Here is a 23,597-nt window from a genome sequence, read left to right as displayed (position 1 = left end):
CCATCACATCCTGTAAAAGAAAAAAGCTGCCCGCCCCCCCCCCCCCCCCCCCCCAGGAGTTTTAGCCAACTCTTACACAGTGCATGACTTGCAAGTGACTTTAAGAGAAAAAAAAAAAAGAAAACAGAAAGATAAATGCAGAATCCTCCACAGTGGTGGATTCTAACTCACACACGAAGCCAGGCATGGCCCTGCTGCCCATTCCCTGCCCCAAGCCAGGCTTTCTCAACAGGTACTGCAATCCTATGACACTAAATCATTAACTTAAACAAACAATAACCACAAAGAAACAAACCTTGAGTCAAGCACTGGCAACCATCAGGAAAGGACTGGAAAACAAACAAAAAAAAAAAACAAAGAACAAGTTGTCCCAGTGCACTACACCATTCAACGGGCAGTGAGGTTGGACACCACATGCACCTCTGCCACCTGCTTTTCCAAAATAGAGCTAGGGAAGGAGAGAGGACAGCTGAAGAGAAGGATACTGCAGGCTGTGGAAAAATTGCTCTTCAGAAGGACAAGAGTAAACAGTAGGGAGAAATAAATAAATAAAAAGAGGCAGGGGAGGAATGTGGTGAAGGTTTTAAAAATTCAAATTTTATTAAAAAATTAAAAATTTAAAAAGGTAGCCCTGAGAAAATGACCAGCCATGGCCACTGCCCAGTACAAATGTAGAGTGGGAAATACTGAAGTTAAATGATCAGTCTCAGAAAAGGAGGTTCCTGTTCTTGCTATAGTGAAAACACCCTTAAGGTTTATGATGCTATCAGAGGCTTGTGACCGACCCTCTCCTAGCTGTACACAGGCTGTAAACGCAGTAACGCTCCCTTAGGAACTAGAGCAGAGACCGTAACAAAAAGTTGTGTCCTCCCTAGCGTGCATTTGCATTTTCCTGGCAGGAGCACCTTCCCCAGGCAGGTGTCCTGTCTGAGTGGGCTGGGGACACCCCAGGCAGCAGCAGGTGAGGCTGCAAGGTGGGCTCAGAGCAGTGGCTGTGGTTTTAAGGAATGCCCTGATCCTCCTGCACCAGGTTGCCACCTCAGAGCTTGCTGTCTGAGCCCACACATCAGCCAAGCTGTCCCCCCACTGGCTATGGGACTCAAAACACATTGCCTTGCTCAACTGCTGCCCACAAGAGCTGGTCACAGCCCCGACAGACGTTTTCCTATCAGGGATCTGCCAGGGGATGTCAGAGCTCACGAGTCTGCTGTGTTGGCACAGCGACGGCTGCGTGGCCCTCAAATTCAGGAACTGCAGAGCCCGACTCCTGAACCACCACCACCCCTTCTTTCTGGACTGTTGTACAGCAAAAACAGAGCTTCATGTGTGGCCTCTGGCAAGCCAAGGCACTGCAGTCCCACATTTTCTCAGCCTGGCATGCAGATCTTCCTCACCCCCACTGCCTGCGCCGTCGGGGTCCTGGGGCTGCGGCACACCAGCCTCGCGTCCCACCAGAGGTGAACTCTTCTCAGGTTTTACATATCACAGCACTTCGTTTCAAATGTAAGAAAAACTTTATTTATTGGTCCATTAAACATTAAACCTATAACAATACATTCACTCAGTATACAAAAGGAAGTGTCCATAAAAACCATTAACATGCTTTAAAAAGGCAAACGCTGTTTTACAATTTAGTTCTGAGAATTCTGAAGTCTACCAACCCTTAAAAGTCAAAGCGTTACAGTTATACGGGTCACAACACTCACAAAAAATGTTAAATAAACTAGCAAACCTCCGCTTCACTGAGCTACAGATTAATAAAACAAAACCACACATACACACCAAAGAGTTCCCTTGAGATATTAAGAACCTTGAAAAGGACTAATTAAAAACCCTTCACCATTAAGAAAGTGTTTACATTTTCCCTAGTTTGCATCCAGTTTTCAAACATGGTATACACGAGACTAAACACCACTGGTTTCTGGTAAATAAAAACAGACAATGAACCATATGTTCCTTGTAAATATCTTCTCAGCTTGTAGAGACAAGTTGAAAAATTTTCTCTGAACATCAGTTTTCCTCGCTTGAAGTCTGCGTGGATATCCAATGACATCTAAGCACCTGGACGTGTATCAGCAAGAGGAAAAATAAAGCTAAAGGTATGAGTAACGGCACATTATTTTCCTACAGCTCTCCCAAATTTTCCTTGGCTTCGGACCGAGACTTCTTTGGCAGAGACACAGCCCCAGGGCTGCACCCCACAACTCCGACTAACACGGGCCCTGGCAGCCGCCGGCTGCTGGAGCGGTGTCAGGGCTGACGGCTGCAAACAGCCGGGTGCTGCAGGGCTGCGAGCTGTGCGAGACTGGCAGACGGGGGGAGCCAATCTGGTTTGCATTTGAAATAAATCCGAAGTGTTTTTGTTTTTTAAAAAACACAGTATTGTTGAACAGATGTGGAATGATTCTAAACCAGGGTTGGGGAAAGAAAAAGCAAAACAACACAAGTGGATTTTTGAAACCTACAGAGCTTCTCCTGGCCTTAGGAAGTGGCCATCACAGTGTGAGGCCTCCTGACCCAGAGCCCCAGGCTGCTCCTCCGGGCGCTGTGCCCTGTACCTGCCTTTCCCCGGGATGCTCTGCACTGTGCCTTGGGGATGTTGCAAACGCAGACGCACCAGTTCCCAAGCTGCGTGTCCTCTTCAGAGCACAAAAACTCTTAAGAGCACAAAAAGCCCACGCTTCCTAAGCACTTGACCCCTGGCATTCCCTTGTAGCCAGACAAAGCCCCGGGTTCAGACTGCTGTTTACAAAGCTGGAAGCAGAGAGTGAAGCTCCACTGCCCTGGTTACGTGTTTTCCTCCCACCAGAACTTGCAGGCCACCTCAGGAAAACAAAAGATGCATTTTTCACAGAGGAAAGCTGATCCCTGTACAAAACTATCATCCTGGACTTTGCTTCAACACTGCAGGCTCTCCTTGTACAGAAAGGCAAGGATCGAGAAAAGCTGGCAGAGAACTCAGCTCGTCTCTAGCACCGACCGCATCCCAGCTGCAGGCAGCAGAGCAGGAGTTAAGCAGGCTTACAGCGCCTTCAAAGAACAGACTCAGGGAGAGAAAGGTAAGGAAAATGAGGGGACACAACTTGCATGGAAGAGACACTGTATCAAAGCCCTGAAGGAAAGATATATATATTTTTTTAACTGCAGATAATCTCGCTGATTTAGCCCCATATGTACAATCTCGCAGTATTTTGCTTCACTGACACATTTAGGAGGAAAGCGTGATGGTTTATAGCATAAAATCCTTTATAGCATGTTTTAAAAACAGCCAGTGAATTATTCTGTTACCGGTTTGTTCAGAGATCCCTGTGACACTGTGGACTGTTCGCCCAGGTCCCCAAATTCCTGATGCAGTGGTGAGAAGCCAGCTCCCCTCCCGCCCCGCGCAGTGCAATGCTTGCTCCGCTCCTGGCGATGCCCCAGACCAGGAAATGCTGCGCCAGTGGCTGGTGAAGCAGTTACAGGTGCACAGCTCACACTGCCAAAGCGCTCCAGGGCTCGCGAAAAAGGTGCTAAAACACAAAATAAATAAATAAATAGGTGTGCAGCGTGCAGAGGTCATGCTACCGCGAGGGGTGAGCCCTCTCTCTGGACTGCGCCCACACCAGCAGCACCCCATTACCCGTTTCAGACAAAAGCGGCCCAAACCTAGCCAGGATCCACCAGCTCAGCTGGGTACGAATGAGCTTTTCGATCCCGAAAGGAAACGCCCGAGGGACAGAGCAAGAAGCATCAGAAGCGCCGAGCCCTGACCTGTGAGCACAGAGCACCCAGCCGCACGCTGCGAGGAGGGGGGTGGCAAGCAGCAGGCAGACGTCTCCACCTGCTCTCCGCGTGCTTTTTGTAAGGTTTCGTGGCCTCACTTGTTAGTCCGGCTGTCTGGGCTCTCAGGGACTCGCTCTCCGAGTCCATCCCATTGATTTTTATCCCCAACAAGAACCAGTCACAATTTCAGCTCCTGGTTGCCCTCACAAGTAAAACTGCCCCAGCCTCAGGCAGCAGCGCAGCAACCAGGTTCCACCTAACCTTCCATCTGCTGGCAAGTTTGGGAAAGTAGGAAAATGCCAGTATGGTACTCCATTTTCCCAGCAGAATTGACTTCTGCCAACCCGGACCGTTCCTCCAAAAGTCCCCTAAACAATGGCATTAGTTCACATTTGAGTTCAACCAGAGGAAACGCAGCACAGGACATGTTCTCTGGTCTTCCTGTCTTTGAAACAGCAGTTTCCTCACTTCACACAGTTCGAAAATAGCAGGAGCCAGAAGTGCTGCGCTGCTGTCTTATTTCTGGGAACAAACTCAGAGCACAGCCACGGTGCAGGGCACATGTCGGTGCAGGAGACACCACACTCCCTCGAGCAGAGCAACCTGCCCTTTCAGAACGGGGGGAGAAGGTCTGACAGCTTACCGTGTAAGTGTCAGCAGCAGCTGCTTGTTTACTTACAGAATCATCAGGCTGTCTGTGAGTTTTCCCAGTTTGTCTTCCACTGCACCGTAACATCTGAAATCAGTCCCGCTCCAGCAGTTTGCCAAGCACAATTGTTTGGTCTTCCACATGCACCACAGGTCATGGCCGCACCTCGTACGCGCCGGTGTCGTGTACAAGGCAGCAGCACCGAGTCACAGGCTCAGCCCAGGCTTTCCAGTTCCAGTGCCACCTGAATTACTAGCTCTCATGGCAGTAGGTCCAAAGGCACTTGTTAAAAAGATTATAAAAGCCCATTTGTGTCAACTGTTCACAAAGTACGTTTTGGGCATTGGAATCTTAGACGCTAGCCCTGGGTTTGTATGAAGTAGTTGCATGTGGGCAGTTCACAGTACAGATTTCACTACAAATGCTAAGGCTGCAGGATTTGCGAGGCCATCAGGAGGCTGTCTGGGCCTCACTGAGGAGCCAGAGGCTTTGTGCACCGAGGTGCCAGCGATTATCAGTGCCGTAGAAAGGCCTGGAGACCCACAGCTGTACCTGGGGTCTCAGCATGGACAGACAGGTCCTAATAATTATTGTCAGGGTCATTTCCACAGTGTTTGCTCAGAAGCATCGGAGGCAGCATAGTCAGAATTCCAACCCTGTGCATACCTGCAGAGATCTAAGGTCTGGTGGAAGGGAAGGATGAAGGAACAACTCAGCAAGACAAGTGCTGTGAAGAAGAACAGACTCAGGTCTCACCGTGGATTTTCCTCTTACAACCCTGTTTCCTCTGTGCAAAACCTATTTCCCTAAATACAAACTACAAAAAAAATGAGCACAAGGAGGTACATCGAGTCTTTGCGTAGGAAGATGCTACCTACCAAAAATAAACATTTTTGTAAACAGATAAGATGTCATACACGCCTTCTTCTGTGGAGCTCCTTTCCCAGATTGTTCTGTTACAAAAACCAATGCTAATTTTAATAAAATACGCTTGGTTTCTCATACCATAGCATACGTGGCACGAGAAGGCCACTCCTAGGAGCCTCTGTATGTTAGGGATCGGCGTTCACATTCACCACGCGAGAGACAAGGAGCTGGACCATCTCAGTTGCAGCTCACAGTCGTAGCTCTGGATCAAGGCTGTCAGATAACTGCTGCCAGTTAGGTGAGGCAACTGTTCCTCATCACTGCACAGCCCATAAGCTCTTATCCTGGAGATGGGGCAGATAAACGCTTCCTGGATGTGCATTAACAAAGGCCTCCCTGCTGCAGCAGGATCTACGTGGCTAGACTCCAAATGCACGAGGGGATACTGACAGACCCCATGCTAGCAGTGCTCTTGATCAGACCAGGATCTCAGAGCATGAGCAAAAGCAATGACAAAAGCCTGCCACCACCTCCAGAGCTATTGGTTGCTCTTCTAACTCAACATCAAAGATAAGCTTCAAATGCTTTTTTTTTTTTTTCCCCTAGGTGAAAATAATGAGAAGAGCAAGGGGTTCACCTCTGAGCAGACTCCTCTTTTCCTCAGACTTCATACCAGAGGTATTTTGAGTCCTGATCACTGGGGTAGGTAATACAAGTATGCAGGACTACAAACCTGTGGATTTTGCTCAAGGTAAGAGTGCTTGGAGTTGGGAGGATCACACTCCTAGCACGTTCCAAGCAGGACAGAAGCCCTAGGATACCACAGCAAGATGTCAGCTAAAAGTGTCAAAGGAAACGGAAGCAGAGCTGAGATTTGTTGCATTTTAGGATTACTCACCATGCGTGCCTTAGCTATCAGTTATTGCAACAGAACAAATAAGGCATGCAAATATTTTGGCCATCTCATTGACCTCTATGTTGTGCTTTTGTTTTGTAGAAAGCATTGAGTGAGGATTTAAGGCTCAACCATATTAAAAAAAAAAAAAAAGAACCAACAAAAATACCCTGCTAAATTGGTTGATTTTGTTTATATCCTGCACATTTCACATTGTATGTATATATATATACACAGAGAGAGAAGAGAAAGACTCTGGTACTAATGTAAGTCATATTTTTTTCCCACTGGAATGTAGATAACTGAAGTGTGTTCAAATGTATTCAGCACTTAGAGCAGCTGAGCTGTTGTTCTACCACCAAATCATCTGCTTGAAGCAAACAAAAGCGATATAATAGGGCTTAATATTGTCAAGTCAGTCATTTGCACTAAGGCAGCTGCTGTCACACTTGTGTTTTCTGGTTTTGCTTTCCTGGCTGCTTACCCTGTTGCCTGGAATAGGAGTTCTCCAAAAGAAGTTCAGTCTCCATGAATTAATCAGTTGTCTATCTCCCATTCCAACAGCAAAATGAACATCAACAGAGGGTATAGAATTATAGCAGTTAGGAAGAAACCTTCCAACCAACGCACAAGCAGAAAAGGAAGACGATATACTATAGTCCTTTTTCTGACTACCACTGCATTTTAAATATTATCAAATTAGGAATAGAAACAGAACTGAAGACCCTGGGAGATTTTCAGGAACAGGCTGAGACAGCAGGGTAGAAAAGTGACTTTAAAAGCGGAGTGCTCAGCCAACAGCAACTGGCAGCGCTCCGGTAATTAGCATTTTCTCAACAGCAAACATTCCAAATAAAGAATGTACCATATTAAATCCCCATACAGTACACAAACTTTATAGTTACTAATCTTACTCTGGCAAAGCATCATTTAAGAATCTGTGTGTAAAACTCTCCTTTTGTTAACAACTAGACCAATTCTGAGTTACTTAAAATATTTAGGTGCCTGTTTAAGTTAAAATAGGATAAATACTCTATTATCAATGGTACATTCCTTTCTCCGTCTAGGTATACAATAACTTAAAATATATTTTAACATTTTTAAAATTTTTAGAAGATGCTTTGGCAGTCAAATTCTTGCATATTCTCTATTTCTACAGAAGTATTTAGGTATCTTTCTGAAAAAAAATTATCTGGTTGCTACTTACAAGAATTATAGGCTGTAAAAACAGCAATCCAAATTATCATTGCTAAAGACACGGTGAATAAGAGTATAAAAAGGAATGCATTTTGCTAGAAGATATTCAACATTCACAGGCAGAAGATACATCTGCACCATATTTTTTTTTTCTGTTCTTATCAATGAAGTAAGAGAAAGATTGTCAGTTATTTGAAAAGTATTTCACCTATTCCAGTTTCTGCAACAACCAAATTTCCCATACTATACACGAGTGTTACAAAATTTTGGAACAGATTTATCCCCTTGGGCAACACTTGTTCCTGACAATTAGAAGAGGTTAAAAAATGTCTTCAGTCATTTTAGTCTGACTAAAAAGTTAATACCTGGTATATTACGGTAACTGGGCAATAGGTTTCTCCTCATTACAAAGTGACTGCTGTACTTTATTTGTAACAGGAAAAAAAAAAGTAAATATGCAGAAGGATCTTCTGAGTGTTCATACTGAGAACTGTCTGGTTGGGCAACACAGTGGAGCAATAAGAGTCCATAAATATAGAAAGACACAAACCCAACAGGAGACCATCTTAATCCAGAAGATGGACCAGGTTCCAGTGAAGAATTTTTCAATTTGAGCACTTTCATAGCTGTTAAAGGAAAAAAAAAAATGCAATAAATTCACCATTCTTATCTCAAATTTTAGCATCCCCTGTTTCTTCTAGGTGGGTCACAGACTTCAACTAGGTTATCCCAGCCATGAAGTAAAGGAGAGCTACTCTTTTGAGCAAGACCTTGCTCAAAAGTACCCCAGGAGACACTTACATCCTCTCTCCCAGGTTTTTACTTAGGAGAGGAGACACACGAACGGCAGGCATTCCCATTCAGATATCTCCTCTCAATACAAGAGACATTATTTTTTCAGCTTTAAAAGAAATGCACTTACTGGAACCAGTGGGTTACTGTCATCATTACATAGAGTGAAGCCAGGAAGAAAACAAAGTGGAAGTAAGCATAGCTGTACACTGTGCCCTTCTTCTCATCGTAAATCACGGTCTGGCCTCCTCTTTTTTCAGTGTGCTCTTCAGCATCAGCTAAAAGAGACAGGAAACAAGAAAACTTTTGTAAATTTAATGAGAACTGAAAACATCAGCTGGCATCATGAAGAACAGAGCAACACGTCTACAGTGTGATTCAGCAAAGCATAATACAGAGCAATACTCAAACATTTTCTTGCCCTCAGGGCTTGAACCTAACCCTTTAGTAAAACAAACACTAATGCCACTGAAACGCTGCACTGCATCACGTTCCTGGTCCACTGGCTGCTTTTTGAGCATTTGAGCCATTTATATTGCTCTACCTGTAGGATATTCTCCGGGCAAGTACAGGTTGATATCCTTGATTGTACCAGATCTGCAAACAGGACACTCCCTCCTGAACTGGAGTCCCTGTAGCACTGTTCAGCCAAAAATCCCACAGTTGGTCACACCCACAAGCATACAAAGAACAGAGATTACTCTTTGTATGTTGCATTAACAAGACACCCTTTAAGGAATTATTAACTTGCCTCATGTTTTAAAACAATATTGTTATGTCTCTTACTTTCTTCCCTAGTCTAATGTTGAGTACTGCAGCTACTTCAGTTTGACACACTACAGAACAAGGCGATACAAGAAGCTTTGTCTGCGGCTGTGTCCTTAACTCTCTTTGGTTTGGTCTGGAAGCCACAAGCTAGATAAACCATGTAGTGCAAATGTAATTACCATCTCCATCAGGCACACAGCAAAAGCAGCAACGAGCTACCTGTGGAAAACAACAGGAAGGGTAAGAGACTGTGCAAGACCAAAGAAGCAGAACAGTTGGTGGAGGAGGCCTTGTTATGTCTAAGTTACAGGCACTAATTTAGAAAAGTCTGGTTTGTGTTTCCAACCAGCACAAACCTCAGATTAGGATTTGCCAAATTGTTCATAACAGCAGTTTCTAAGCTTTGGAAAAACCTACTCAGTAAGAGTTGGAGTAAATTAATTGTTCTTTAAGAATTACTCTATTCGTTTTATATAATTCAAGGTCAAGTACTGGTAGTGTTACAGTTCAAACAATTTATGATAAGATGGCGGAAAAGCTATAATAAAATGGTTGCACATTAGTAATTCACAGGGGACTAACTTCTTTAGACTTGCATCTAAGTGCTCTTTAAATAAATACTCCACCGAAACAAAGATACAAGGAACTGCATGGGTTGGGAGTCAGAATAATAAACACCTAAGTCTGAAATGTACTTATCTTTGCACGGTTTTGCTGAAATGGAGCCAGAATGAGTACAAGCAGAGAGTGGTTTTTACCATTTCACTTAAATTAACATTATTGGTTTTTAACTGATAGAAAAGGGAAAGCTGAAATTGCTGAAGGGTCAGACACTCCTTGTGTTGAGTGGTAATGTAAATGGAATAACGGTGCAGACAGTACAATAAATATATAACTAGGTGCATTTCTGCACCAGACCACTGTACAAGTCAGTATGTTCTGTACTGTGTCATCAACATCATTTGTTCTGATGAAATTCAACTCCAGGATTTATTTTTTTTTAGTGATCTGATAAAGACAATGAACTCCAAAAATCACGTACTAAGTCTTTACAGTTTCCAACAGAAACAAACTAGTTTTTACCCTGTGTACCTATGATTGATTACATGTATTCACTGGGTTCATAAATTCAGGAAAAGCCAAAAAGCTCACTTTTTTTTTTTTAAGAGACTATATTGAGAGTTTAAGGAAAGCTTTTATTCCGCATCTCGGTGGGTTAACATGCTCTTTCCACTGTTACACTAAGCCTCACCTAACACTGTTAGCCTGAGTTTTCCTTTGGCTGTATTGAGATTCTGAAGCAAGTCCTGGGTTCCCTCAAACATTTTAATTAGTTGCATTTGTCAGAAATTAAGTCCTTGCACACATGCTGATGCTAACAGCAATCCTGGCACACATACAACTAGCCCTTCATCACGCTTAGCTGTCTTCAGCATGGACACTGAAAGAGTTTCTGTATACCACCAGTAACTGCTAAGTTATGTTTATATTCATGTTTGGGAAGACAAAGGCCCTTTATTACAGAGAAAACAATCAGAATGCAATTAGTTGCTCTTTGCTAGTCATTTCTTTACATTAACATTCAGTGGGTCTTGTACTGCTCTTTAAAACCAAATGGTGCAGAAATAACCCCACTGGCAAGTGTGGCAGGAGAAGAGCTAGACCTTCCTAGCAAACCGGCCACATCCAGCAGCTCACCCAGCTTGTGCCCCTCCTGCAGCAGGGCACGCATCAGCCATGAAGCCATAGGGTGACGCTATGAAGCCATGGCTTGTATGCTTTTGCTAGAAGTAAGGAGAAGCTCCCACAGCCCCTGATATGGTCCCAGGACTAAATGTGTTTTCCTTCTTCCTGTCCAGCTGCTACAAACAGCAAGTTCCTCATTATATGTTTCTGCATTTTTGTATTCTCACAAACACTTAAACATTTAGCTTCAATTTTTCAGTCCTTAATCAAACTGCAGGTGCAAGTAACAGCAGCAAAAAGTGAGCTAGGAATGCAGATCCATCCTCCACACACAAGCACACACTCAATGTGTGACACTACTAAGCCTAAGTATGGAGTAATTGTTACATACCAAAAAAAAACACAAAAAAGCACTTTCTTCCCCAGTATTTCTGGGTATTGCTTGGACAAGTATGCCAAATTAACAGGCAGGTAGAATGAAGAACTGTGCTGAGGAAAGAAAACATGGACCAAAAATAAATACAATTTGAGATATAACTAAAAAGAAATTAAATACTCACGTACAAAAATAAAAATAAGATGATCTTGGGGTCATACGTGCTTGTTATGTTGCTGCAAAACCAAAAGCAATCAGGATCTAAAGTGTTCAAGAACTGCTTTATCTAGATAGCTTCTTAGTGTCCTGCAGATTTTTTCTTTGAATGTGAGGACATGAGCTTATGAGGAGCAGAAGATTTACAGGAAGTTTATACAATGCTGTGTAAACTGTACTGAAATAATTTGCTGCTCTTGCATAAAGGCACTGCCAAGGGACCAGCAAGAGCTGCAGGAAGGCCAGTGTGGAAAAAATATTCTGTCAATTCCAGACCCAGAGACAAGTAGCACGTGTGCTAACAACCTTTTGTTTTTACGTAATTACAGATTAACTAGCCATGAAAACAACAGCAAGGAAAGCACACGACAAGTCTGCACAGAAATAATGTGGGAGGAAGCAAGAACTCACTTCAGTTTCAGGTGCTGCATATATTCCCCTCAATGCCTCAGAGCTTGCACGTGTTGTTGAGGTCAAACTAGGAGCAGAAGAAGATCGAGTCAGAATACTGGCATAAATATAAGCCTAGAAGGGTGATTTTTCACACCCACAGGAAACATAAGTAGTCTACTCCCACGCTTAAGCATCAAGCACTAAGCATGTGAAAAGTTTCTTCTGCATAAGTATAAACCAGCCTGACAGAAAGCCACCAACCAACTCAGACAACCTTAAAAGTAGGTCGCTTCTGGAAAGCGGTGAATTCATCACCAGCAGACACCAGCAAACAGCTCAGCACTCCAATTTGCATTTTAAATGAGATCTCCCCTGCTGTGCATAACCAATGCTTTTATATTAACTTCACAGCCGTCAATTTTGCGCAGCATTCATAAAATGCTTCTCTAAAGGCTTTGCCAGAGAAGAAACCTGTCACTGGCTGGAGTCAGTTTTCAGCAGTAGTTTACCAACCTCTATTGTCAGTGTTCCAGTTGCAGAAAATCACCTTCCTGCATGACTGTAACCATCTGGGGGGAATCCTTCCTAGTTTCTTCTGATTAGAAATATTTCTTAGCCATCCAGCCTTCCCCTCTCAGGATGTGTAAAGAAAATTTCCCATTACCCACAAAGAGATGTGTGATACGCTTTGCTGTACACACTCATCCTTAGTAAGCAATAGGTCAGAACATTCCCCTTGACGGCCCTCATCTCCTCAGATACATGGTGCACTTCTCCAGCAGGCCACCTGAAAGCCATCCACATTCCCCAAACACCCTCCTGTCACATTGGAAATGCTGTTCTGCTGTGAACTAGATCTACGCAACCAATCCAATATTTGATATAGGAACTAAATGGAACAAATATCCATATTTGATGGCAGAAGAGACACCATACTACCTCTTCAAAAAAACCTCTCACATTCACTTCAGAATTATTACAGAGTCTCAGCACATCAGCTCCAAAGTGGACTTGAAGCAGAACATGCTCCAATACCTGCAGTACAGGCAGTACTGTTCCTGACAACCCACGCAGTCAAAACAGTGATACATAATGTTTTTATGGTCAGCAATTGTTTTCCACCCAGTGTATGGCTTAGTTCATTGGTCCAAGCTGCGATAATACATGGTGAGCAACAGAACTGTACAGCCACGGACAGATTTTAGAGGAAGACGTTGATGGTAAATCCTTACAGTAGTCCTGTACTCATCAGTTGTTCAGAGGAAGGCATAATCCCTCCCAAGTAGTTTTTAGCCTCTGCCAGGACATTACAGAAACTTCAGATACCTTTTTCAGATGGACCTAACTGCATGGAGTAACTCGTAAAGAGAAGATTAGATGCAGAATCAAAGCTCCTTGAGACTGTTTGCCTTCATGGACAGCTGGAAGCTTTCTCTCTCCACCTTTAGCTGTGAATTGCTCTAGTTTGTTTTAATGAAATGAAACATTTGTTTCAGAAGTTATATTATCTTGTTGAACATTTTTGGCTAGAGCATCCAACCATTCTGAAATTAAGGAGAATAGGAACCTTCCAGCTCAGTTTTATTTATCACCATGATGTTGTCTGCTTGAAAACTGCTATAAGCCTTTATTAGTTCGATGACACTGCATTTACAGCAAGGTTAAGTGCAGACCCCCAGACTTACCAAGAGTATAAAATGCAGCCAAAGAGAATGGTAGTACCCAGACCCGTAACCAGGTTTTCATCTCCATGCAGGCCTTGGCTAAATTCAGGTACACAGATCGTGATGTTCTGATTGTTTTCATCCAGGACTTCACAAAACAAAAATGAAATGAAAATAACAGTTACCAATACTCATTTCAATGCATTTCAAAGGACTGTTCAGAGTAAAGATATTCAGGGAAATAGTTTTATTACTTCAGACACTGGGTAGATACATCTCAGTTGTTGCCATTTATCATTTAGAAAAGTCATAAATTCTATAAATCTGGCCTGGCAGATCACATGTTTTGGGGAAAACACTGCAACTTAGTAGGGTACTAGAGCTTCTTCTGTGACTAGAGCTGCCAAACAAGGAAAGAGACTGTCTTGTGAACTAAGAAATAAAAAGCTGTAAGTTTCCCAGCCCTTCATGCAAGACTAAAAAGCTATATAAAACTGAGATAGTATGCACCGGAGACTATAAATTTATTTGGCTGCAGATGTGCTTTACAGACGGCTATGAAATTAATAGTCAGAAAAAAGAAGTAGCATGTAGCTGTCCTGCCCTCAGATATACAGAAGACCAAACACAAAGAGATGCATTGGTTGCAGGCAAGATTTTACTTTAACATTTAAGCAAATATTACTTCTAGGTTCCTGAAATGAAACCAATTTAGTCCTTGATGTTCCAAGATGTGTCTGGCCTTTTGGCATCTGCTTTTGATCCAAAGCAGAGTAGTAGTCTAGCATCACCCCAAAGGAGCTTATTCCAGCTGCCCCTTATCTCAAATCAAGAGATTTTCATGCCAACACCACTCAAAGCAAGCTGTGTTCCCATCACCTCTTTCCTTCCACTGTATCCCCATTGGGGCAGCATAACTGTTTGGAGGGCCAGAGGGTAAAATACAGCAAAGGCTACACCCAGGTTAAAAATAAACTTGAAATCAGTCCCCTGACCTGGTTCTATGTAGGACTGCATAAACAGCGTTATCAGCAGATGACAGGGACAAAGTAATGCCAGGAGCAAAGAAGGGAAGACAAGCCTTTAGGGAACACCTTGGCAGGAGACAGGCAGAATCCCCCAACTATATCCCATCACAGGATACAGCAGCTAGGCAGGCCGCTGTTTGGCAGGCCTTTTAGCTAAGTCTGGCATCAGAAATCAAAGGCACACTGCGATAAGTACAGGTTCAACGGCAATTTCCTTTTGTTTGCCTTTCCCTTCTAAAGACATTGGCAACTGTGCTTTTTAATGTTGCAAATAAGTATTTGTAGCTTACGCTTTCTTCAGGCCTAGTTTGTGAGACAGCTTACTTGGAGGTCCCTGCTTAAGGTACGAGTCCACACTAGGTAGCGTGCAGCAAATCTGAGTGACAAGGTATGGGACACTTTAAGTGTCAGCTCCAGCATGTGCCACAGTAAGAAGTACACAAAGCATTATAAAAGTCAGTATTATGAAAACAGGAGCAAAGACAATTAGGAACAGTCAATGCAGGGAGCCTGAGACAACATGCTTGAAGCAAACTCTGCCAAAGGCAATAATCACAGTTGCAATACATACCAGAAGAATCAGAGCATTCACTTAACTACTGAAAGCTTTGATTGTCACAAATATGAAATAACACAAAACCAATGATTTAATATCATACATCACTTTCTTTTCTTTTAGACTGTGTCAAATCTTATGAGTAATTCAGATGTCATCTAAATGAGTTTCTATATTCATTTGAAAGTGCTGCTTATGTTACATAAGTAAATCTTCCACCAAAACAGCCTGTTTTTTGTTTTTAGCTCTGGAATACATTTGTTTATGCGTCTATGTTCACATAGACAAATGTGAGAGAGAGATTCTTCCCCTCTCTCCCGTTTCTTCTGGGCAAGTGTCTATAAAACTTCTCCTTCCTGCCCATGTACTTCTACTTACTGTTGCTTCAGCTTTTCAACACTAAAAGCTGAGCAATAATAACGGAGGTCTTTTTTCATTACTGATCTGAAATAAGAGACGTCTTCTGTGAGTGAAAAGCATGTTCCCTGTCCGAATAGGTGAATATAATGATTACAATGATTATGCGGGAAAAGGAAACCAATTGAGTTGAACGTGTGAAGTCTTGATCTGTTTTTGCACCACAAGGGACTTAAGACACTAGGGAAGTTCCCTGCTTCTTGTTTGCAATGTGAACTGTTAGAATGTGTGGAGTACGGGAACTCTGCTGAAGAACACTGTCAACTCAAACAACTGCAGCATAACCCCAGGTCTTTTCCCAGAACGCTTTCTTTCATAGTGAAAGATGAGCAATACTCAAGTTTTTGTTCCATCAGGAGACTAAGGGAGCCTACAGCTAAGGCTACCTAGCGAAACAATCGTAGGAGAAAACAAGCAATTTTAGTAACCACTCTGATGGCCAGCAGAGCAAGAACAGAACAAAGCTACCTGGGTGCAAGGTACCTACTAATGGTGGTGGACCTAGTAACCTTCTGGATAGAGCTGGTCACCAAACCTCTTCCAGAGGCATTTAACAGCCATTTCCATTTGTCCCAACTCTATTCCCATCATGTGACCAAACATGTTATGTATTTAGTCATGTCCTATTGTACGAGCACATACACTTGCCATACAAAGGGACAGAATGCAGGGCTCTGGGAAACTTATCAGTAGTAAACAAACTAGAATGACGCTGGTGCAAGAGATGCAACCCACACACAGTGAGTTGCAACTCCCCTAGACCAAAGTGTTCAAGGTACAAGGGAGAGCATCCATTGCACAGTCTTTCAAATACTGCAAAAATTTATTATCTGCAACTTCTTTTGCACAGGCCAGAGCAGATCAAAACCAGCACTCCTAAATTCCTCACTGCTAAGGTTTACTAAAGGCCACCTTGCTTTTAATACATAGCATGTCTCAAAGGACTTACATAAAGCAGAAGGTAACTTACTGGTTTCTGGTGGCTTGCTGGATAATGCTGAGAAAGTGAGGTACATGACATAGCAGCTGATAACTCCTGACTGCAGCAAACCAGAATGGGGCTGGCCTTTTGAAGAAAAAGGACAAGAGATTATTTTTGTGGGTATTTTAACAGACTGAAAAATAAATTCATATCCCTTAAAGAAAAGCACACTTGTATCTTTCAGAAGAGAAGAGTATCTTTTACATTTTACTTAAAGCAGTTCATAAGTCTTTGAGGCAGTTCAGATATGTTTCCTCTGGCAGGTAAAGAGAAAGGAGCCTGTCCTTTAGTTCTACTGACTGTTTTAGAAAGGAATTAAAGATTCCCACATAAGAAAAGAATCACCCCTCTGTTCTTGCCAAAAGAACCAGCTTTCCAAAAGCTATTGACAGGCTGCCATAATCGTTTTATTTGCCCATAATATTTGTTTTGGAGACACTCAAGTTACTATTTCCAGGTCCAATGTATGCAAGATACTAACAACATACATAAAACATACCAGAGAAGCATGAAATGCTGCTGTCAGCTGCTACAGACCCCAGCTTTACAGATGGTAAATCATAAGCAGCCAAAAAGCAATGCTAAAAAAGGTTAAAGGGTTTTACAGCCATTGCCTCAACTGTTAGTGCTGCAGGAGTTGTGTAAACTCCTCAACACATCACCAGACATCAGCATTTGAGTGTTCTTTAAGTATAAGTGGCTGACGGCACACCCACAGCATCTCACACCTAGCAGCCAACTTGATCAGCAACAGCACTTCAAACTGTAGATAAGGGGACAGGGACAAGAGCAGCACTAGCTCTGAGCCATCATGAGTCTTTCTGCCCAGAACATAGCTAATGCCTCAAGGCACACAACCATAGAAGTACCCAAAAACCAGGATGAAAAGGTCAGCAGACTCACGATTCTGGACACAGGGCGATATGGCTACCAGCGACACGAAGAGGCACAGGCCACCATTGACACCGATCAGGACCTTGTTGTACATGCAGCCCTCTGAGCGTGTGTAGAAGAGAGCCATGAGGACCAGGGCTGCCACAGCAACAGAGTACAAGACGAGAGTGACCAGGGCGAGCAAACCGTTCCACATCTGCTTGTGGTTTGCACCTGCAGTCCTGGGGAGACAGAGACAAGCACCTTATCTTTATCTCCCTTTCCTAAAAAATAAAGTTCTAATAGTTGAACAGTTTATATAAAACACAAAAAACAGGGCTTATGTTCCTGAAGCATGTGTGTATCACTACACTAACACAGGTAATTGCAAGGTTTCTCCCATGAAACTGACAGAAATGTTCCTTAGCATTAGTGTTTTTTTCTGTGAAAACATGGCTTGTTTGAAAAGAACATCTATTGTAGAGACTGATAGCGTTACATGCTGCTGCTGCTGGAAGTTTTCATCCACATACTTGTCATATAAGGAGATCTCACCACTGCCTACATGAAAATGGGTATCTAAAAAAGCCCAAAGGCTTGCTGAAACCTTTCCTAACAGCATGCTAAGTGAAACAAGAGAAGGCAGCAAAGGCTGTAGGGGAAGAAATGAGAGACAGGACAAGTTGTATGGGGAGGCAGGAGTTCCTGTGTGTATGTGGGAGAACAATTTCAATACTTCAACGCATGATGAGAGACTAAGGGCTGGGGTGATAATATCAAACAAATTAAGTCAATGCCAAAACATGATATATGTGGGTTGATAATGGAATCTTGCATGTTTAGATGAAAACAAAGAAGTTGGAGGGAGAGAACATTGCAGTTCTCGTGACCACAAATAAATAAATATAAGTCATTTGACGTGCATTAAGCTGACGTCAAAAAACAGGATGTATCAGTTTGTACCACTGCATACAGGCAGTTTCATTGTTACATTTTGCAAATCCAGTTTTATTCTCTTGCACCTCTCTGTTTCTTGGCAGCTGCGTTTTCATCCAAAACTGGAACAGCTTAAAATAAGTGATGTTCGCATCCCAACATGCTACTACTTACTAGAAGCAGAACAACTGAGGTTAAGAAAGGTTAAACTGAGGTTCAGAGTAGAATAAGGAGGAAACACCTCCACCTGGGAAGGAGAACAGTGTATAAAAAAAAGATGCACAGATCTAAATATCAACTTTAAAGTATCTTCTTTCAGAAATTATATCCACACTACTTTTAAATGCTGTGCTCCTTTGTTCCAAGGAATGTGTTGTTCAGGAGTCCATCAGAATATTACACAAATAATTACTTGCCCAACACATACCAGTTTTTGTTCCACTTGTGTGCAAACTCAACAAGCAGGATGAGCTGAATAGCAATAAAAAGGAAACCTCCTGTTGCTCCTACATAGCGCCAGGCTGCAAGGCAGAGACACAAAATAGGTAAAACTGCGGTCACCTTTCCCTTGAGAGAAAATGGAATTAGGTCTATCAAGTGAAGCTATTACACAGCTCAAATATCTCAAGCCCACAGATGTAACAGGTGATTAGAGATTTCATCCAAAACATCAGCTGAGCTACCTCAAGATTGATGTTGAACTCAGCTTGCAATGCACTACACCTTCAAAATAAACCTGTAAGGACATTCAAGACTCCCTAACCTAGAAAATTTTTGTGGAGACAAAGTTACTATATTCAGACAGAAAATACTGAAGCCTTTATTTGTGACTGGTTGGGGGTGGAGCAGGCCTGAAGGCATTCAGAAGTCTAAACCCTAAAATTGCAAGGTATTGGAACCCAGTTCTAAAAAGGGCAATTACTTTCCTTGATGCTAATACCACAGAAAAATAAAGGCGAGGCTCATCTGTTTACAAATGCTGTCCTGAGCCACTCCCAAAGAAACCAGAACACTTGGTATTCATTGACTAGTTTTAAAACAGGTTATTTGACTACTTAACCACTGACCTACATATGCTCTATTCTATACTGCTGGAATAATTTGGACAACAAATCCCTTGTGTGCAACACCAGGAGTCTCTGAGAAAATATCGATACCTATCTAAATGTTTATCAGCCTGTGTTGTTGTACAGCCTACAAATAAATCCAGGTACATGTATGCAGCTGATTTCAGTGAAGAAGACTGAGAAAGTACATTAGCAAAATTCGTCCGTATGCTAATGGAGTATTTTTCTTCCAGATTTAAAAAAACAACAACAACAAAAAAAACAAACAACTTAGCTTGTCTAAAAGGAACAGACTAACAGAACAGCCCAGATACACTACCCTTAGCAGATGAAGCAGAGAGTTTTTTTTTCAACTGTACAATAAGTTCATTGTCAGAAAGCAAGCAAAAATGCCACTTGCCTGGTTTTGCTAAATGAAAAAAATCCATTTGATTAGCATGGTGCCCTTCAAACAAACAAAACAAAATAGGACCAAAAAAAGGATGTAAGAAGCTAGCATGCAAAAATACATTAAAAATAGGGTGTGCCTGTGTATTTTGAATAGGTGGTGTAGCAAAAAGCAGACCAACAATGCAGTGAGTAATTAAATATCCAGACTCTCAGTTATGATCTCCCATTGCCACAGGCAGCACACTGTGGCATATTTTATACATCCATCATAGATAAGGTTAGCATGGCCAGAGTGGACTTAGTGCTTCAGCCCCCACAAGCCTAGCATATAACGTCCCTCCTCCATGATTAAAAAAATGCTAAGTATGGGAAGCCTTGGAAGAAAATTTTACATTTTTATAAAAAAACAAACAAACAAAAAAAAACAACCAAACTGACAGAATGGTCTAAGAATATTCTTAAGCATAAAATACAGTGCAGGTTTCTTGATAGGAGGGGAAAACCAAGAGAAAACAAAACCACACAATGCTCAAACCCTCTGTAAAGCTGAAATTTAAGGGCTTCATACAAGGCAGTTTAACAGGATGTATAGAATACTGCTTTACAGAGAAAAATTGAGATCTAATTTAGGGATGAAAGCTTCCTACGCTGAATCTCCACACTAGGTTAGACTGCAACTGAGAAACAGTCGTCTAATGAGCACAAAAAAAATAATCTTGTTTCACTTCTTCCCCAAACACTTGAATTCTTGATGACTTTTTGCCATGGAAAGAGTCACTCACAAAGATGACAGGGAGTCTTGCTTGCTCATGAGTGTAACACACTGTACCACTGCATCTTTCTAAACTAAGCACTCATCAGCCAGTAAGGGCAAGCACAGACAGCCATCACGTGTCTTTGAGGAGAAGAGAAACAGGGATAAGGACCCCTTCACATATGGGGTATCAAACTGAACCAATACCAAACACAAGCAGCCCGTAAGAGCATGAAGGTGAAGTAAACCTCAGTGGTTTACTTCAAGTGTTTTTTACTGTAGTTTCCCAAAGCAGCATGTTCGTAGTACATCTGTACACTGCATTCTCTTCCCTTGTGTTACTCCCTCCTTTTACCCCTCTGAACATCCACAGAAGATTGGAGTTGAAAGCATGCACACCCAGAGAGCTTCAGTGGAAGCAGGTTGCAGACAGACAACTGCTATTTTGCATGACAGAATCTACCCCTTTTCACCCACCCAGACTAAAAAGCTTAAGGGCTTAGCAAACAAAAGAGCACAAACTCATCTTGGTATCATAACCAGCACTTCTGCTGCCACCCAAGAGGCCTCTGAGAAGTAACCCATAGAAATGGCATTTAAACACTTGCCCAGCAACAGTATGCTTGAGCAGCACCAGAGCGTCTTCCAAAACTGGAAATGCATTGAGCATAGCACTCTGGGCTTGGCACTTGCAACAGGCCATGGGAAGTCTAGTTTTACATTACTAGGTTTACATCACCAGCCTGAAAGATAGTGATATCCCACATTCTTTCATGGTACTGAGAGTTTCCTGCTTCCTACCATCAGCATGGTACCACTTCACCACATAGCATGGTCCCCAGCTGCTGTGCTACAGCAGAGCTACTTGCAAAAGCCACGCTAACATGCGTCTCTGTGCTCTCAGTAGAACAATTTCTGCCACATCACTGCGGTCTCTGCTTCTTAAAGAATTTGCAAGACAGCACTGCAGCTATTTTACCTACCCTCTTGGCCTGCTTGTGGTCAGCACGAACAATGAGTGGTTAATCTTTGTGCGTGTGTGGTTCCTCACAGACAGCTCCAAATATCCCTTCTGTACCTGGACTATACTGGCTTTACGTGAAGAAGTACAGCCATACCCACATTGATCAGACCTTTAGGATTTAAAACCACCCCCAAGGTAGTACAGAATGAAGCAGCATAACAAAATGAGAAGCACGTACCATTGAGGAAAGTGTCCTGATCAGGAATGAAGAATGCTCCTGAGCACATTGCTGCCAGAAGTAGAAGCTTAATAAACCAGAATCTGGCCAAGAGAAAACAAAAGATATCATCTGATTATAATGGGAATTAGAGGTCTTCAAAACAAGTACCATGAGAAATCTCTATTTAAAGACCAGCAAGAGAAAAAAACAACTTTTGTTGATCGATTGCTGTTTAAGTTTGTTTGCACTTGACTGCATTACACTTGACAGAAGCAGTGACAAACTTTTTTTTTCCTGCCTGGTACTACATGCAACTGGAAAGTAAGCGGCACAAACCGATAAACAGAAGAGGTAATTAAACAATCAAATACCCACCCATTATGAATATAAGCTCGGCAGCTTTTGCTGTTGTTAATTTTGATGGTGAACAAGCAGAAGAAAAAGAAGAAGCAGGCCATTCCAAAGCAGACTTTGTACACTGCAGAGTATCCCACCAACTTCTCGCACATTTCACCTGCTTGAATTCCCTTGCACATCTGCTCATAGAACGGAATCTGAAAAACAAAACACATGACAAACTGTTAGGCAGGACACAGGGCTTTACGTAACTATGTATGCATAAGTCAGAGCACCACTGATTTCTTAGTGGCTTAACACTGACATCTTTCACTGTTGATTTCCCTCACCCTGGATTTAGTGGTTTAAGGGACACAGAACAATGTAAAACCCAAGGGACTGGATCCTTCCAGAGCCTCAGCTGTAAACTACTCCCAGATGGCTCTCAGATATAAGTCCACCTTGCCTTCCTTCAGTTTTATTGGCTTAAACCATCCCTGCCCCTTACTGCAGGGACCCTCTCCCTTCTTCCTGTGCTTTTTAACAACAGACTTTGTTTCAGTAATCCGGCTTACATAAAGCCATACTGGCTGTTTCACCAGCCAAAGGGGCCATGCATGGGGACACATGGCAGGAAGCTCTGGCTTGTGCTGCCCTCAATGAAAATGTAGACTGAAGCACACCCAAGCAATATGGGAGCAGTGAGTCCCCTCCCCTCCATTACAGCTTCTGAAAGGGAGTTGTGCCAGTTGTCCTGATTTTATGTTAAAGTAACAGAGGCAGGAAAATTCCACTTTTCTCCTGACTCGTTAAATATTTGCCTTTGAGGCTTTGCCCTTGCTGTGAGGGGAAGGCAAACAGCCACACATTTTGGCCTCGGTTTCACCAAGGTGGGTGTGACATGAGCGCTCAGAAAGCAGGACTCTGTGCACAGGTCCCACTCCTGTGCAGAGCCTTTGTACAGACCAGCCTCCCCTTCCCACAGCCAGGGTGTTGAGCAGAAATAGAGGCATTTAATTAAAAAACCACCAGCTGCTTCAAAGGAAGAAGGGCCTCTGTATGCTCAAAGTGTTCAGCCGAGGCTGGTGAGACCAGTTGAGCAACACATCAAAACCTCTGGAACTGATCGCAGCTACCTGCATGGGTAACTGGGAGAGACAGAGGACAGCGCATGCCAGGACAAAACATTGTACAAATAAATAAATCAGGCAGATTAAATGGGAAATCGGGTGTGAGAAAGTGTTCAGCCAGGCCCGATTTTGCTTAGGAAAAATACACAAAGATTGTGGGCAACACCATCCTTGAATATTTCCAAGAAAGAAGAGAAGATACTCATGTCTACTTCCTTCAGCAGGCTAGTAAGTAAACAGAAACAGGACAAGGGAACAACGAACAGGGCTCAACAGCCAGCGATCAGGCAGCATTCCCAGCTGGGTGGAGAGCCATCAAAGATGCAGGAAACATGGGATCAACACATAGAAATGGATTCAAGCTGCGCCACCCCAAGATGCTCTTTTAGAAGTAACTCAGAGATGAATATCCAATGCTTAAGAAGTCGCACAGCAATTAAACAACTGTGACTTAACTCGCATCCAAAAATTTTGGAGGGCTCCTGAGAAACCAGCTGGAGCATCAGCAATGCCTTTCTTAAGTCCTGAAAGGCAATGAAATGTCAGACAGGCCAAATGTGCCAGCACTCAAAACGAGCAAATGGGTTGGGTGAAATAACTAAGAGACCTATCAGTGCCACAGCAATGCCAGGGAAAGCAGCTGGGCTGTCAGTTAACTCTTTACTTGTAATTCCCA

General features: G+C 42.8%; 1 protein-coding gene across 3 annotated transcripts in view; it reads right to left on the bottom strand.

Annotated features, from left to right (window-relative positions):
* Window positions 1-1,495: 1,495 nt before the first annotated feature.
* Window positions 1,496-23,597, bottom strand: part of SERINC5 (serine incorporator 5) — a 39,256-nt gene continuing 17,154 nt past the window's right edge. For all 3 annotated transcript variants that reach the window (XM_068666074.1, XM_068666072.1, XM_068666071.1), the window contains exons 3-12: window positions 21,831-22,009; window positions 21,474-21,556; window positions 18,488-18,581; window positions 17,155-17,366; window positions 16,240-16,335; window positions 13,290-13,416; window positions 11,623-11,689; window positions 9,113-9,152; window positions 8,296-8,443; window positions 1,496-7,999 (exon numbers count right to left, since the gene is read on the bottom strand). In XM_068666074.1, coding sequence (XP_068522175.1) covers window positions 7,852-7,999; window positions 8,296-8,443; window positions 9,113-9,152; window positions 11,623-11,689; window positions 13,290-13,416; window positions 16,240-16,335; window positions 17,155-17,366; window positions 18,488-18,581; window positions 21,474-21,556; window positions 21,831-22,009 — 1,194 coding nt within the window. In that variant the 3' untranslated portion in view covers window positions 1,496-7,851. The remainder of the gene's footprint in view (window positions 8,000-8,295; window positions 8,444-9,112; window positions 9,153-11,622; window positions 11,690-13,289; window positions 13,417-16,239; window positions 16,336-17,154; window positions 17,367-18,487; window positions 18,582-21,473; window positions 21,557-21,830; window positions 22,010-23,597) is intronic.

The sequence above is a fragment of the Anas acuta genome, chromosome Z (genome assembly GCF_963932015.1).
Source record: "Anas acuta chromosome Z, bAnaAcu1.1, whole genome shotgun sequence".
NCBI classification, from domain to species: domain Eukaryota; kingdom Metazoa; phylum Chordata; class Aves; order Anseriformes; family Anatidae; genus Anas; species Anas acuta.
Note: the sequence above shows the minus strand (reverse complement) of the source record. Positions and strands in the feature narration are given on the sequence as shown.